General features: G+C 41.0%; 1 protein-coding gene across 2 annotated transcripts; it reads right to left on the reverse strand.

Annotated features, from left to right (window-relative positions):
• Nucleotides 1–1,219: 1,219 nt before the first annotated feature.
• stk33 (serine/threonine kinase 33) lies at nt 1,220–16,489 on the reverse strand. Of its 2 annotated transcripts, none has more exons than XM_062561748.1 (13): nt 15,881–16,489; nt 9,442–9,558; nt 8,822–8,935; nt 8,585–8,689; nt 8,255–8,393; nt 6,479–6,564; nt 5,771–5,858; nt 4,862–4,937; nt 4,664–4,776; nt 4,471–4,556; nt 4,312–4,384; nt 3,665–3,822; nt 1,220–3,292 (listed from the first exon to the last, which is right to left on the reverse strand). In XM_062561748.1, exons 2-13 carry the CDS (start codon nt 9,520–9,522, stop codon nt 3,125–3,127), a joined length of 1,287 nt encoding a protein of 428 aa, XP_062417732.1. In that variant the 5' UTR covers nt 9,523–9,558; nt 15,881–16,489; the 3' UTR covers nt 1,220–3,124. The 2 variants fall into 2 exon arrangements, with proteins under 2 accessions (XP_062417732.1, XP_037312606.2); XM_037456709.2 differs by lacking the exon at nt 15,881–16,489 and adding an exon at nt 14,258–14,318.
• Between the last annotated feature and the right edge of the window lie 280 nt (nt 16,490–16,769).

Genomic DNA, 16,769 nt, shown 5'->3' on the forward strand with positions numbered 1-16,769 from the left:
CCATGGTTTACCCCTGCCATTTGACCATATATATATATATATATATCTGTATTTTTGGGGGAGGGTTCAGGGGTGCTGTGGTGTTGCAGCATACATGAACACACAGACACACACACAAACATTGAAGGGGATCAGGAACATCAGCATGTGTGATGAGCTCCCACAGATAACGTCTCCGTAACATTTCCATGACATTGTAGCTGTGTTACCTCATTACCACAATGTCACAGCAGCAGTGAGGATGTGGCGTTTGGGGTGAGGATGGAGGGGGGAGTACCTTGGGGGATGGAGGGTGGGGGGTGGGGTCAGCTGCAGGTATCTGCAGATGAGCTGATTAATTAAAGGGATCTTTATTAAGGTTATTGAGATGAACCCCTCTCTGCTCTCTGAGCCGCCCCATCCATGCTCCTCAGTGGTTAAAGGTGGATGGAGCAGGGGGGGGGCCAATGGAGGGGAAGCATCCTTGCCTCTTTTGACATTAGCCCGCGTGCTCCCACTTTAAACGCCCCATGACTCTCGCCAGAAGTGCCTCTCTGCACCCCACCTTTGCAAGAGTGAGACTCTCTTCAGGCTCCAAAATGGGGCTGCAGAGTTTTAATCCCTTCAGCCCATCAACCCACCCACCCTTACTTCCATCTGTCAGGAGCACTGCTGGAGGAAAAGGGAGGAGGGTTTGGGGGGGGGGGGGCGGGGGGGGAGGTGGAGCGCATCCCTTGTTCCATCTCAACGAATTTTCTAATTTCCTTTGCCTCCATGCTTTGTCCCAAATTTACGCCCCTAACCGATCCACCATACAGCCTCTCCTGTTCTGTCCCCCCACCCCTGCCACCTTTCTCTGTTGTTTTGGTCAAAGTGAAAGTAAAAACAGAGGCTCCAGTTGGATTGCAACAATACAAACTGTCAGTATTTGAAAGCATTTACACATCTACACAAAAAACCTTCCATATATTTTTTGCTGTATTCCAGGCACTTTAAATGTGTTGCATCTCGAGTCAAGCGCTACTATAATTTGCTGCAGGTCATATTTTTCCGGTACAGTTTTTTGTCTTTATGTTTCCCTATAATTAATCAAATGTCCAGCAGGAGACACTGAAGACCATATGCTGAAAAAAAAAGAAGCTAAGAAGACGGTTGTCTAAAGAGAAAAACTTTGTTTTGTTTACTTTCTTAAATTATGAATCAACCAAATCACATCAGACCAAATCAAACCAAAAAAATAAGCAGTTCTTATTTTATTTCATTCAAATTGACCAATAAGACATTACCATACAATATATTCATTAGCGACAAGTTACATTTACATCACAGTGTTAACGGGCAGTGTTTCGTGCAATCATTTCTAATTACTATTCTTCATGCACAAAACCAGGTAGTAAGCTTTAGGGATACCAGTCTCCTGTCAGATTAACTGCAGGAAATGAATTCAGACACTTACTACAGCTCCATCTGCTGTTTAAACCCGTCTGGGTAAAACACAGGCAGATAGTATGTCCATAACATTGAAAAGTATTGCAGTCCTTTGGCAAGCAGCTTGAATCACAGATAATTAAATTGTTCATTCCCATAGTCTTTTTTTATTCTAAACAAATCCTACAAGAGACAGTGTGTTTTGCATATCTACTTACAATGTTACTGACTATCATTCAAGATTAGTTCGTCTACCTGGAAAGAATTTGGAACTTTTATCACCTCAAATCACCTGCAATGTAGAAATCTACAATCTAAATTTTCACAACTGCACACTACATTGACCCCCTACTGGACACAGCCTGTGCATGCGCACAGAAGCTCCATTGTTGGCCCTCATTCACTTCAAGATGCAAATGGGTGGATTTGAAATTCAGCCTTTGTGTGTTATGCTTGACTACTTTAATGTTGTATCTATGCTGGGGATTATTCTCTCTACAGCGGAAAAAACCTGTGCTTGAATGGCAGTGCCCTCAAAGTAGCTCCTACTACTTTCAATGGCCTCCAAACGAGATTAGACCCGCGGCTGCTCTCAGTCCCAATCCTCTGCATTCACATGGAGCGAAGCCAGCCTGTGTGACGGGTTTTCTGTTTTGACACTGAGTGGATACAGTCACTGCGTATATGGCGTTTTGGAATTGAGAGGTCACTTCGGTTGTTGAAATAATATCCAATAAAACATCCTGTGCTCTTTGTGACTGTTTAACATTACAATCGAGAAACCATGAGAAATGTTTAATCATGTTATTGAAAGTGAAATATGACACACTAAAAATTGTGCAATAGTTCTGTGTTTTGTAATACTTGGCACATTCTAAGTGCATTGTCTTATGTATATAGACACACACACACAGTTGTAATCACATGTTACTGCTAATTTTGAGGGAATCAATTTGTACATTTTCTTTTTACAAACGTTAAAAATACATGAACAGATAGAGGCTGCACCTCTAGCTAATAACAAAGACATTTCCCGATGTAAAGAATCATCTTTCACTTTTAACAGAAGGTGTTTTAGCATTTCTACATGCAAAAGACATACATTACCGTATATATAATAAAGGATGTCATGATGATTGACTGGATGTGCTGCTAGGTAGGAACTCAAATAACTATTAAATAACGGTTGTATTAAGGTGCTGTGCTCCAATCCCCTGGGTAACTCTCTTTACGGATGCTGCTTTATAATAAGGGCCTTCAATCAGATTTCTAAGAGTCATGAAAATGCTGGTCACAACAAAATAAAGATTAGTGAGTCTGTATTTGAACTGTGCAACAGTAGGCCTTTCTCCAGCAATTTGGCCCCATATGGGTCACATTTCAGACTGGGGCCCTTCTCTTTGCCACGAGGCACCGCTGAGGAGGAGCAGACCCTCGGTGGTCACTTCCACACCTGCATGTGAGGCCCACGCATTTCACACTGCTGTCACTGCTTAGTCGCTGGTTATCACAAAAAAGGTTACACCATTCAGGGCAGTTACACAAACACCATTGCTAGATTTCAGAATTATATAAAATAAAAGTGTATATCAGGTTCCCCTTCCAAGTTCACCCAAGAGAAAGAACGTGAATCAATCAAGAGGGAAAAACTCTGCTCACTAGAGTGTACTCCTGTATTTCTCTGCCCCAAGTGATAATGCTTGAAGGGGTATTGGTCTTAAAGTTTGCGGGGTGCAGTCCTACTATTACTGGAGGTACAAGGTCTCTGGTCGTCCACCCTACTGAGTTCGGAGGCTGGTTTCTGTCCTGTACTGACGTCCTTCATATCCTGAGGTCTTTGCTGCTTTGCACTCAGGTGTCTGAAGGGTTTCATCCCAGCAGGAGACTGCAGGGATAATATACATAATCTTCTTACATTGCAGAATTAACTATCACATCTATTTTAAAACAGCTGCATCAAAACACCTTCATTACCATCTTCTGCAATAGGTAAATATGGCACCATCTAGTGGTCAATTAATATGGAAACCAGTTTGCATGACAATAACAAAGAATACAGCGTTTTATAACAAGACGTAAGAAAAGCTATTCATTAAAGAACAAGCTGTGTGTAAGCAGAAGTAACACTACTTAAATAGATAAGTAAAGACTTGACAACTTTAAAATATTTGGGAATCGTCTTAAATTAGAGTCCTGGAAAAAAAAACATACATAGCCATCTGAGGTCAAATGTGGAGCTGAGTAAAAACAGACGTACGGGTTTGATGGATGTGGAGGGTGTGCCGGCGCTGCCGTCCCTCTCAGTGTGGCTCCAGCATTTGCCGTCTGTTGCTGTTGAGGCGACGCTGGGGACCAGGGATGGGTCTGGTGTGCCCTCAAAGGAGGTGGGGGGCGAGTCGTCCACAGTCTGTCTTCCTATTGTGGACAATTTAAAATAACATCAACATCCAGTAACCTCACATGTCTTGGTTCTCTCCTCTGCCTCTCTGTTCCTCAGTACTTTTCACTGTATGATAATTAAATGCCTCATTCTAAATTATTACAATCAGTTACTGGCATGTCAATTTTTTTTACTAATTTGACCTTTTTGACACTGGATTTTGCACAGCTATCCCTAGGTGAGAGAGTTATTTTCTGATTGGTTGGTTGTTATCTGTGAAAGCTTTGTATCAAGACGTGTCAAACACGGTATTGTAGCAAAAACTCAGGGTAAACTCCAGGTAACCATAGCAACAATACAGAAGCTTAACTTAATATAAATGACAATGGCTTTGCCTCCACTTTGTCCATTATATTCAAACCGTACACCAGAATATATTGTTGCTTATACAATAATGATTATTCAAGCTACTATAACATGGATTTAGTTATTTGAATAAAGTTAAATCTTCATCATTGTCTTACTCTCTCTCTGTTCGGGGAGGTCGTGCATCAAGTCCAGCACATTGGTCGGCATAGCAGGCACATTAGTGTCACCCTGTTGGACAAAGCACCCGGTAAGAGCTTCTAGTGTGACTCATTCAGTGAATTTTATTAAAGCAGCTGAAATAATCATTGCCTTACTGTAATCCAGGGGTTTTCTAACAGCTGATTAGCCGACATGCGGTAGGCAGGGTCCGCCTTCAGAAGGCAAGTCAAAAGATTTTTTGCTGTCGAGACAGACTCAAGCCAATCGGTGAGCTTGTCAGCAACAATCTGAAGAGTAAGACTGCAATGCAACATACTGTACTATAATTCATGTATCACTGAGTTTCACCTGCGTCACTGACTGTGCCCCAGATGGGTTGATGAAATGTGATTTCTTTGTCCATAATCTCCTTAAGTAGGTTTGTTCTTGTTTTGGACAAAAACGGAGGCTCCCCACACAGCCTGAAGGGACACACAGCGCGGATACATGTATTCTTTCACACTATGTAGGCATCCATGTACATATAGTATATGTGTGTCTACTTACAAAATGTACATAACGACACCTATGCTCCACACATCACACCACTGGCTGTAGCCACGATCACTCATCACTTCAGGTGCTGAAATTCACATGCATCCACAAAAGTTTGCCTTTTTTGTCTGTCTGAGAAATTAAAAAACAAGTTGAAATAGTTTTGACCCACATATCACTAGTTGCAAAGATTGAAAAGAATGGGTTTCTAATCTAGTTACTCGAAAGCTCTGCATCTCATACATACGCTAAAGGGGGGCGTGGCTGTATCAAAGCGGAGGTTTTGAAGCAGTGGGAGTGACAAGCAGCTGGTCTGTTGGTCTGTGCACAGATTCTTTCACAGTGATACTGTCACACATGCAAAAGATGCAGTTACAAAACTTTGCAGGTGTGTATGCTAGATTTAAATGGAGTCAGAGAATGTCATGGAGAGCAAGGGGGTCTGAAGTAGTAAAGGGAGCCATTAGGTTGTTTCCTGCCTTTTCCTGCTAATTGTGTATTTCTTTGCCACTTTTCCCCACCACCAGGTTGCTTTTTGAGTGGAATAGCATGAAACCAATGATGTCATTTTGTAGCTTGCACACACTACACATGGATCTTGGCTTGCTAATTGAGCAAAAGATGCAACCCAAATTCCAACCAAGTACTTTTAAAAGAGCTCCATGGCAGCACTATTGGTAAACACATTAGCAGGGTACCTTAACGTATAGATATAAAAACACCAGAAATATCTGATTCAGAAAAAGAAGTATACATTTATTTCTTACAAATAATCCACTTTTAAAATGAATATAACTTTGGCACCCCTTAGTGGGAGAACCACAAAGATTCTGTGGCAGATGAATAAAATGCTACACACTAATTCAAGCTCTATCCATGTGTACTACTCGCATGTTTAAGGAGATATGTGAGGTGTCATACCCATATAGATAAGAGTCCCACAGGCCTCCGTCATTATGTTCTCAATCCCGACACCGTTTGTCTTCACCGATAATCCAAAGTCTGTCACCTAGGCAAAGAAAAGCACTTAATAAAAAGGCGATAATAAATAAACATGAAACGTGCTGATGGAACTCAGTCAATAATCTGTTAAAATGTGCTTTTTTTTCTATTTTTCAGGAAAACAAGCCTGCAGCTAAAGCATCCTTGACTATTGACGTGTACAACAACATGGCTGTTTAGGCTCTACAGGACCACCCATTGGTAAAGGGTTATCACATTATTACAAAAGCAAAAAACATATCCAGAAGACAAGACTAACGCATTTGCAATCAAAGTAACTTATGGTGTGCCACAACAAATCTCTTAAAACATGTACAATATGTCAGTGTTTTCTTTGTGTGAGAGAAAAAAAGAGAGAAACATACTGTAGTCTTGTTTTTAGCTTGGACACCATGTATCTGATTTGACTCGATCATCGATTCACACAACTATTTGTCCACAGCTGGTAAAGATAAAACTGAGTAAAGGTATTCTATAAAGGGAGACCATAGGGAGTACCTCGTAACGAGGTCGTTTTTAAAGCCTTTTGTAAAAAATAGTGGGTGAAGAGATCTCTCCATCAGGGGCTTATACTCGGTCCGACAAAGAATGGTTAAGAAGGTTTCTCAGTTTGAGACACCATCTTACCTTGATATTAATCCTGCCTTCCTCCTCCTCATCAAGATCATTCATCACAAGAATGTTCTCAAGTTTCAAGTCCCGATGCACAATATCTGTGAGATGAAAGGAACACTTTTAGAAATACATAATCCCATAACGTGCAAATATGTGACAAATAGTTGTCATGATCAATATTCATATCAATATTCTCATGAAGCCAAATGATCAATGGAGCTATAGATCGCAGCTCTGATGAAAAGAACCATTTAAGCCTGTGATCAGAGTGCAACGTGATCTGCTAACGTTATTGACCAGGAAAAGACAATGTTTTCCTCAGACTCGGTCGTAGCGGTCGGTTTACCTTTCTAACAGTCGAGCCGCCTCGTTAACAAAACTTGGTGGAGTGAGAGAGGCAGGAGGGAAAATACAATTTGCCCCGGGCTGTCTTGTTCACTGCCCTGTTTGAAGCAACCAATTATAAAACGGAACAGTGTTGATGGGGTGTGAAAGGTAAGTTAGAACAACTAGTGTTCACAAAACAAATACCTGAGAATGTTTTCTTTTTTTCCTTCATGCATTTAAGTTTTGTTCTGTGTTACCTTTTTATTCAACTGCTTGCTGACAACTAAACACACAATTTCACATTCAGAACTGTCTATTTTATTTATTACATCTACTGTAAATGTACATTTACAATAAGCAATTCTAAAACACTCTAGATCTGAATTAGTTTTGCTGTATTTAATGTTTACCAACTATAATATAATTATTACTTACTGAGCCACTGGCAATAAACCATTGTTGTTGTAGAATTAAAGCTCAAATCACAGCCGAGGTGAAGTGAGGCTCCAAAAACTGACAGCTCAATGTGAGAAGCAGCCGACAAGTCTGACGAAGGACAGCAGAATTTAATAATGTCATGAATGTTATTTAATAATAATAGAATAAAGCTTTGTGAAGGTTCATACTGGCTTCCAAGTTCAAAACCAGCTCTTTCTCATTAGCATGGTTACACTAAGGGGAGGGAAACCAGCAGAGAGGTACTTTCCAACTAAAACACACCTATTAATCAGTATTGCTCCCTGGCTTGTTGCAAATGAGTCATTAGACGCATGTGGCGATGCCTCATTGCCGAGCAATGTCCTAAATTACCACCAACAACAGTTCTTGCTCTAAAAAGGTTAATCAGCATTTTAAAATCCTTCTAATAATGCTCCTATAATAAATACAAACTATGATGGCAATGTGTTGGGATGCAGCGAAAAAAGGTTTGGTTATTAGCAAGTTCAATTATTGATTAATAGTTATTAATAGTAAAGTGGTTATGTCCTGTGAAACTCAACAATTGCTCTGCCGCTATTATATGTATTAAAAAAGCCAAACAGAGCTAATTGTGCGCGTGTGTGTGTGCGCGTTTGTGCGTGTTTGTGCGTGTTTGTGCGTGTTTGTGCGTCTGTATGTGTGGGTTAGTTTGAAATGAAGAAGATAAAGATAATTCTTGTCTTGCAGGAGAGAAACAGGGACTTGAAGAATCCCGGTACAGAAACACTCTGTACTCTGATTCACATCCGTGTGAACATCGAGTGACTCGGCAACAACACTGTTTCAATAGTCTGATGCTTAGTGTCATGTTTGGAACAGTGACCACAAACAGAAGTTGTTAACCTGCAAACTGCAGTCAGTGATTTCAGAGAATGGCAAGGTGAGTACTCCAACGAAGGTCATAAAAAACCTCCCTCTTCGTCTAGCTTTCAAAGATGATTTGTAACACTATCAGAATTTCTTTCTGTAGGAGGAAATTACCTCTTTTGTGGAGGTAGACAACGGCGTCAGCTAAGCTACAGATGATGTGTCTAGTCTCGTCCTCTGTAAAGTACTTTTTCCGTTGTAACAGCTGCTTAAGATCACCTCCTTCGCAGAGGTCAATAACCAAATAAGTCATCTAAGAACAAGAGAGAGAAAATGCATCTGAACAAATAGTCCACTTGGGTGCTTATAAATAGCATTCATGCACACGGAGTAATAGGTCGTGATATGTGATATACAAAATGTGTCAAGACACGCATTACAAACAACCCACTGTCTCAACTGGCTTTCTTAGAGTTTGTTACTCAGAATGTTTGCTTAGATCACCTGGGCCGTGTGGTACACTTCCTGGAGATGTATTATATGAGCATGATCCACTTGCTTGAGAATGTTTATTTCATGGCTCAGCATCTTGGCTCTCCGACTTCCTGCCTAAAGTGACACAATGGGGAATCACAATTGATGACTTTTCATTCTGGTTGTGATCATGTTTCTCTCAACATTGAACTTTCTTATGAGTGCAACTTAAAACAGGCTTTCCAGAGAGACGCCAAACGCACTCACCGCTGGTCTGCAAACCTCCTTAATAGCCCATTTTGTCTGTGTCTCAATATGGGTGGCTTCATAAACCACTCCAAAGCTACCTTGACCCAAATGCCTTCCAAATGTATAGATGTCCTATGGGCATAAGGAAGAGAATATGAATACATTTGTAAAACACACCTCCTGACTGTAAGACAGCACAGGATGTGCCTTGTGTTTCAGATTTTAGGATCATTTCACTGTTTTGAAATGAATGTCTTAACTTAAGACCTGAATCCCAAAGAGCATCCTAATTCCAAGCTCTCGGAAAAACACAGAACATTTTCAGGTCTCTGGTGGTGCAGAATATAGTATTTCTAATCAAGTTACAAATGATTAAGTGGCTGCTGCAGTTTGTTCAATCTCAGGTCTAATTAACTTGATCATTATCTGTGTGCATGCAAGGCTGAGCACTGGCTGCTTTAGCATTTGGCGATGGGAGAAGTCAAATTCCCCAATGAAGAGTGGCTATATAGCAGCAAATTGAAGTTTCATCCTCTTCTGTTGCAGATATTATAAAGGTCAACAGTGAGTCTGTGTGTCTGTTTCAGTGGTGGCCCTATAGCAAAATACAGAATCATGTAAAGAACCGCTCACCGTACCCTGAGGTCGGCATCATTCTCCAGGCGTATCAAAGGCACATTCCTCGCCAGTGTGTCCCTGCTGGTCGGCGTGGACACCATGTTAATGCCTAATCCACTAACAAAGACACGTGTCACCTAGAGATGGAAGAAGAGGGCCGTCATTATCCCTTTGAGATTTCCTCTCAGGCCATCGCATGACAGGTTGTCCATAGACATTTAGAGTAAATGGAGATATTTGTTACAAATAACAACTGCATTGCCATGAGCTATTCTTATAACATAATAAATGTGCACGAATGTGATTATTAAAGAACAAAACACATTTGTGAATATCATTTTACTTGATTGGTTAACATTTATAACTCATAATTAACAGCGCGGTTTGCAATTTGTCAGTATTATCTCAAAATGTATTACTGACTTAAAGTGTGACATTAACAACACACTTGATCATTTAAAACAATTTTTAAATAGCTTCCTAAGTGTATTAAAGAAACAAGTTTACTAATATCTATTGTCTCATTCTTTTCAATGAGTGGTTTATGACCAAACTTCTGTCTCAGTCCAGGCCCACATTAACCTTAAGCACAACTCACCCAGTCTCTAAAGCCAAATTAAATGTAAAGCAATTATCAAGGGATGACTAGGAGCTATGAAGTGAATCCACCACATGAACAGCAATTAATTATTAACAAGGAAGCGGTGTCTTTAACCTCTTCACTGATGCATTATTTTAGCCCTGTCAGGGCTCTCATAGCAGGCCTGTCTCTCCCATTACCTCATGTCTATTTTCCAATCAAAACGATTGTGACAGCCTCTGGAAATTCCAATCACCTCAATCTCAGCTCATTTGTGGAAGACAGAGGCATGTGATGAGTGTATCACCGGGGACTTGAAGGTACTTGAGCAGGGTCCTGCGCACCTCAGGTGCCTCCAAGACAGAGGTGTCTGGTCCTTAGACCCCAGTTCCAAGGTGCAAAGGAAATTGGATATCAGGGTCAGGTCAGCGTGAGAAAGTCGGATCTTAGAAGGGGTAACTAGCAGACACAGGTCCTGAATTGCTTTAAGTTTGGGGGTCGTCAATCTGCAATTCCTAGACCGGTGTTTGTAACACTACCGACCAAAGCACAGTATATTACCCTGTGTTACCTGTGTCTGTTTTTAAACGGAGTCACTTCAAATGTTTACACAAAACAAAACACTAACAGAGGACCTCATGGGCGGGAGGAAGAAGGCTAACACAGAAAAGTTCAATTGTGGCGCCCAAACGCAGCCATGAATTATTTCATTTGAAATGAATTCAATACTGTTATACACAGTACCTTTGCCACTATTGTCCAGTTTAAAAGAATATCGGAACTTGTAAATGCAACTGTTCCTGCTATTCCTCCTAAATTCCACCCCTCTCGGCTCAATCAACATGCAAGAGATTGCTACAAGAACCTTTCGCAGGTTGCAACTTGGACAAGTGTGTTTGTAGCATGACCAAAATGCTGGAAATAAACTCCCTCTGGGGTTGGTAAGGAGTGGGCACCTTTGCCACCTGTTCACATAAAATGTTTTCCATGAAGTAGCTGGTACATCAGCAGTACAGACATCCTAGAAAGACCATGTCTAGACGGCTTGTTTTGCTGTTGTTCACTTGACTAAGTGACAATATTCTGTGCATGGATCTTTTTTCCCCACCTCTTTGTAGACAGAGGATTAACCCGTGGATGAAAACATAATTCTTAACTATGTCCAGCAATGATTAAATGATGGTCGACAGCCCAACTTCACAATGTCAAAACATAGTGGTCTTTGTTGTCAGACACACCCCAACCATAAAGAAACAAAGGCTCCATCCTATACATTGAGTTTGCCTCGTCTCTAGTTTCCACAGGAAGTAATTAGAACCGCCGGTTCATCACAAGTCAAGCCCATACTTGCCTCATCTCTCCATCATTCTGTCACACAATAATTTGTGTGTATTTACCCTACTGAGTATCGAGAGACAAATATACGTGGTGCCTAATGACTGAAGGATGGGGAATACTCTCTAAGAACTTTGCAAATAAAATCAATGTCACTTTGGAACAAAGAGAGCTTGGATACAATGCACAGATCTGGCCTTGTGTGCCTTCCCTTAAACCTGCTCGTCGTTTTTTAGCTCAAGGTAATATGCATTTACTAGAGAGGCTGTGGTGTTCTTCTTATCAGGCAATATAAGGCTTTGGACCAGAACACAATCCTGTCAACATTGTACAGCAATACAGAAATAGTGCTGCTGATCAACTGGTTTCAAGGGTTATCTTAAGGAGTATCTGTCGATAGAACAACATGAGGGATGCTGATGATGCCGAAAATATTTGTAGATCCATCAATCGACATGAAATAAATCAATGATTTTCTGCCCTGTAGGTCAAAACGGCTTTTTCGGCAAAAAGGTTTCTCAGCTCTGTCTCCTAACTGGGAAATGCACCTCTGTTTCTATGTGGCATGTTCTTAAATATCCACCTTTTTTAAATTCTAGTATCATTGTAATCATCACTTATTGCTGTCTACGTGCAATGCGTCATGTGTTGACTATATGTAGTCACCACTTTGTACCAGAGACAGATTCCACTGAAATGCTTCATGTTGCCATTTAGGTCAAGTGTTTGTAAATACATTTTTCCAGATAATTTATCTAGAATTATATTTTTTCAAATGTGATATGTTTTCCCAGTTTTTAACACTTCAAATCAGTGGACTCTTGTTCTAGAAAAAAAAAAGATATTAGTCTGTTTGAAACGATAAGTACTAAATGGTTAATCGTTTAATCATAAAAAGACTCAATGCAAATATCACTAATGAAAATGATCAATATTTACAGCCATAATTCAATATATGTGTGATTTGCCAGTAGAATAACTGCAGCATATCAACTGTCAGCAGTGGTGTGTCCCAGAATTAAATGGCAAATAGTATGCTGCTGAAACCACGTTGTTAAAACCAGACCATCAAGATAATGCAAATTTAAATTATTATACAGCGCTTTGATTTCTTTAATGAAATAAATAGCAGAATAAATTAGGCTTAAGCAGCTTCTAATGATGGTGCCTCAGGCTGTAAAAAGCAGCCTCGAAAATACAGCCTCAAAATCAAACACAAACAGGATCTAGCTTACTTCAATTAAAATGTACACTGCTATTCATTTTGCTTGAGCCCAAATATTACATTTTCCCCATGTGAAACTTAATCATTTATTGACAGCTTGGCTTTGATGACAAATGATAAACTTCACAGTCCTAATGAAGCGTGGAATTACATTACCTGATGAGGCAAGAAATTGCATGTTTAGAATGCAAATATAGAGCCCATCTACTCCGCTAAGTTATTTGGTGACTCATAATATTATGCAGAGAGATTATCAAGGCTTGTGGTCTGAGTGTAGTATATCAAGAACCTTCCAACCTTAAGCCATTAAAGCATACAACACTTACTAAAGAGCTGTAAACACAATGTAATAGATAGCTGACGGACCACGGGGCTAACAAAAAAGCGCTTCTTTAAAAATCTATTCCTACATTCAGCAAACAAGTAATGCACGTTGCTGCTCCGAGAATTCCCTCTGTCTCCAATGGTCATATTTGATAAGTCTATTGGAAAGAAAACATGCTTTGCCAAAAGGAAGTAAAAGATCAAATTCTGCCATTTGCTCAGAGCAGTCCACATGTTGCTAGAAGATAAGGGCCGACACATTCAAATTTTCTCATTGGTTTAATCCTGGTAAAAGCTAATCTCTGCCCTTGCTGGGCTCAGCCTTGGGAAGCTATGAGGGCACACATCAAGAAAAATGTGGGCCTTGGCAAAAAAACAAGAACAAATCAAATTCATTTCAATGACAACCCGAACGGAATTGAGCACATTTATATCTGAAAACACAGATGTCTGACGTTACACCTTGGGTTATAATTCAGTAATTGTCCAACACGCAAGCTGATCACGTTGACACTTCACTAAAAATGTTTTTTATAAACCGTTAGCCAGGACAAAAGATGTAGGGCAACACAACCGAATAGTAACGAGGCTTTAACTGACCCATTAGATCCAACTTACTAATGAAATCGAGGAGATTATGAATATAATTAAGTAACATTATCGGCATCGACAGCTCCTGCTACTCTGGCAGTTTTCAAGTGTCTAAAAGAATGGAATAAATCTGTTGTTATTCGCTTTTTAGTACAAAAGGTGCCTTAATTACTTCACTAGAAGTCTAAAGTAGCATTTTTTCAACATCAACATCTGTCAGACAGATAACTATCATCATCTCAGTTGATACCAAGCGGTTAACAACTGAGCTGATAAGAAGACAGGTTGCTCCTTTCTAGTACTTAAAGCTAATATGGTTATTTTGTGTTAGATGTCCTTTGGAAATCGGTGAAGGTTTTGTTCGCTCTCTGAAATGTTCCAAGTGGAGATATCTTTGCAGTTAACGTCGATTAGCTTAAAGTTGATGGGAACACGTAAGTTAACATTAATTAAGCTAATAGGCAAAAGAGATATAACGCCGGCTTTTTAACCGAAAATTAATTTACATTAACGCGAGGCAATTTCCGTATGTCAGCTCTGCCGTTAACTGTAAAACAAAATGTTTCACGTCAATAATGTAAGAGTGTAGGGAAAGACTGGGCGGTCAACTTTTAGCAAAGCTAAAGTAGCATTACCCCATTGCAAACGTTGTCATGGCAACAAAACATGACGCTGCTGAAGGCGACCGGCAGAAACGTCTCAGATATAACACATATGTGAGTTTCATTTGTCTTGGTTGGTAAGACCCTTCAGGTGAGAAGGTTGAACGATCGCTTCTTACCTCTTGAAGTAACGTTAGATCATGTTCATTTAGCGGATTGGTCTTCAACCAACACAAAAACTTTTTCAGTGAGCGGCAATGGAAAGCGAAGAGGGACAAACCTCGAACCATGAATGAACTCTCCTGAGTGCGGGGAGCTTGCAGCGCCCCTCGTGGCTCGTGTGTGTCTAATGACGGACCGGACATTGAAAAGGTACAACGTGACCACCTCTGGACTTTCACCCAATTTATAACGTGAGCACTGAGCGTTAGTTCTCTCTTTTTTTCGCGAATGGAGAACTAGTTTTCTCGGTGGTACACTGGATTTTGGTTGGTCCGTAGTCTCCATCTAGTGGACGCTACTGGTGTGGTTTGTCTGAGTTTTAAAATTCAGTGTCGGTTGTATTTTGGGACATTTCAACCAGTTTTCTGTGAAGATAAAGATGATGACTCATGAGAGAGTTGTCATTGAAGTATTTTGCATTTCATCCACTAGACAGATTACGAGATTACATCATGAATCGGATGAAACTGTATTTCAAAGCATATAGCCACTATGGCATACAACTTAAATAAACTCTTTACTGTTACTATGTGCTGTGAGATACTTTTCAAGACATGGCCGCTGCCAGACATGAGCCTGTGCCCTCTGCTTCTGCACCTTCAGCACCCAAATGTACCCAATTGGGACACCCAGGTTCACTTTAATGCTGACCAGGGCTGGACTGGGACAAAAAAAGGGCCCTGGCATTTCTGCTCAGACCGGCCCCCCACAATCGGTCGGACACAACCACCAACCAGTACACTATCCTAGCTTTCCCTGTAGATCTGCATATCTACTGTTCCGTTCCCAAAAACCCATACAAGGTTGAGAACTACTGTAAGTGCCATGGACAGTAATGTCGGTAATCAGACAGTTGATGGACCCCATTGACTTCCATAGTAGAAAAAAAAATACTATGGAAGTCAATGGGGTGCATCAACTGTCTGATTACCGACATTCTTCAAAATATATATGTTTGTTTATCAGAATAAAGAAATTCATACAGGTTTGAAACAACTTGGGGGTGAGTAAATGATGACACAATTTTCATTTCCCCCTCTTTAATATGACACCAAACAACATTTACCTCCAATTGTTGAGACACATCCCATAAAAAACCTATACAAACAAATTACTCACACAAAACGTCCTGATAATATGTATATACAATTTAGATTGTAATAATCAAATGGCATCATTTAAGTTTTTTTCTAGAGAAGAAGGGCCGTCGACAACCGTTATGAGTTTTAAATGGTTACATTAGAATAAAGTTGCAATTGAATAAGTGAACTCTCAACTCTGCTAGCTACAATAACCGTGCTAAATAGCTTATGCTGTGTTATTTGACTTTAGCTAACTGAGTGGCCATTGCAGTCACTTTTAAGTGACAATTTGACAAATGACAACCTGACCCTCAGACTTTATAATAGCAACAACCAACAACGATTATGTTTGTTGCCTTATTATAATATTCATTAATTGAGGTAACTGTTAAATCGTCATCATCTTGGTTGTGGCCCAGCCCAGCCACACACACTATCCTCATGCACCCGCCCTGATTAACACTCCCTCCCTGTTCATGTAGCTACCTGCTTGCTTACCGTTTCAATGACACTCTCCTGCTCACTCTGCCCCTCCTGGACTTCACTGTCACACTGTCACCTGCTGCACCTTCTCCTCTGCTGCCTGCGAGCTAGGTTTGCCAACCGTCCCGTATTACCCGGGACATCCAGAATTATGGGCAATTTTGATTTGTCCCGGCCGGGACAGCTCCAGTACCGATTTCCAATCACAGCCTGCTAAGTCAATGACGCGCGAAAAACTCCCGGTTGTTGTGAAGTTGTGGCGCATCAGAGCAGTGTGCGCGCGGGTGGTCAGAGCGGAGCATGTGAGGTTGTGCAAGCCCGGCCGCCGACTGCTAGCACCCCCCCGTCAGCCCGCGAAAGTGTCCCTGATTTGGGGGTGGGAGAGTTGGCAACCCTACTGCGAGCCGCAAGCACCGCTCTCGCTGTGGCTAGTCACCTCTCGTCCTCCATGTGCTGTGTTCACCTGCTGTTTCTACAACATGTCGTCAGGTTCTGTAGTAGTTTTGGAAACTGAAGCTACAGCACTAAACACGTCGGTTATTTTTGAACATGTTGAGGCATCAACCTCTAGATTATTTTTGGCCCGCAATTTCTCCGCACCCCCCTTGCTCTTACGTTTTTGTTTCTCCATCTCAATCCACACATTTCTTTCTAGCTTTGAGTCACTGAATGCATCTGACTGACACACAGAGAGGGAGGGGTGGAGCCTGCAAAGAGATGATTGGGCCAGCCCAGTGTCAGTATGGAAAATGAACCAATGGGCCGCTGTCCCTGCTTTATGGGCCGGTCGAAAGCCATTTTTTTTTTAAATAAAATGTTTTTATAGGCCTATCGACCGGCCCCCAAGTGCGTCGGCCCACCGGGCATTTGCCCGGTATGCCCGATTACCAGTCCAGCCCTGATG

Source organism: Pungitius pungitius, chromosome 4 (assembly GCF_949316345.1).
Source record: "Pungitius pungitius chromosome 4, fPunPun2.1, whole genome shotgun sequence".
Classification (NCBI taxonomy): Eukaryota; Metazoa; Chordata; class Actinopteri; order Perciformes; family Gasterosteidae; genus Pungitius; species Pungitius pungitius.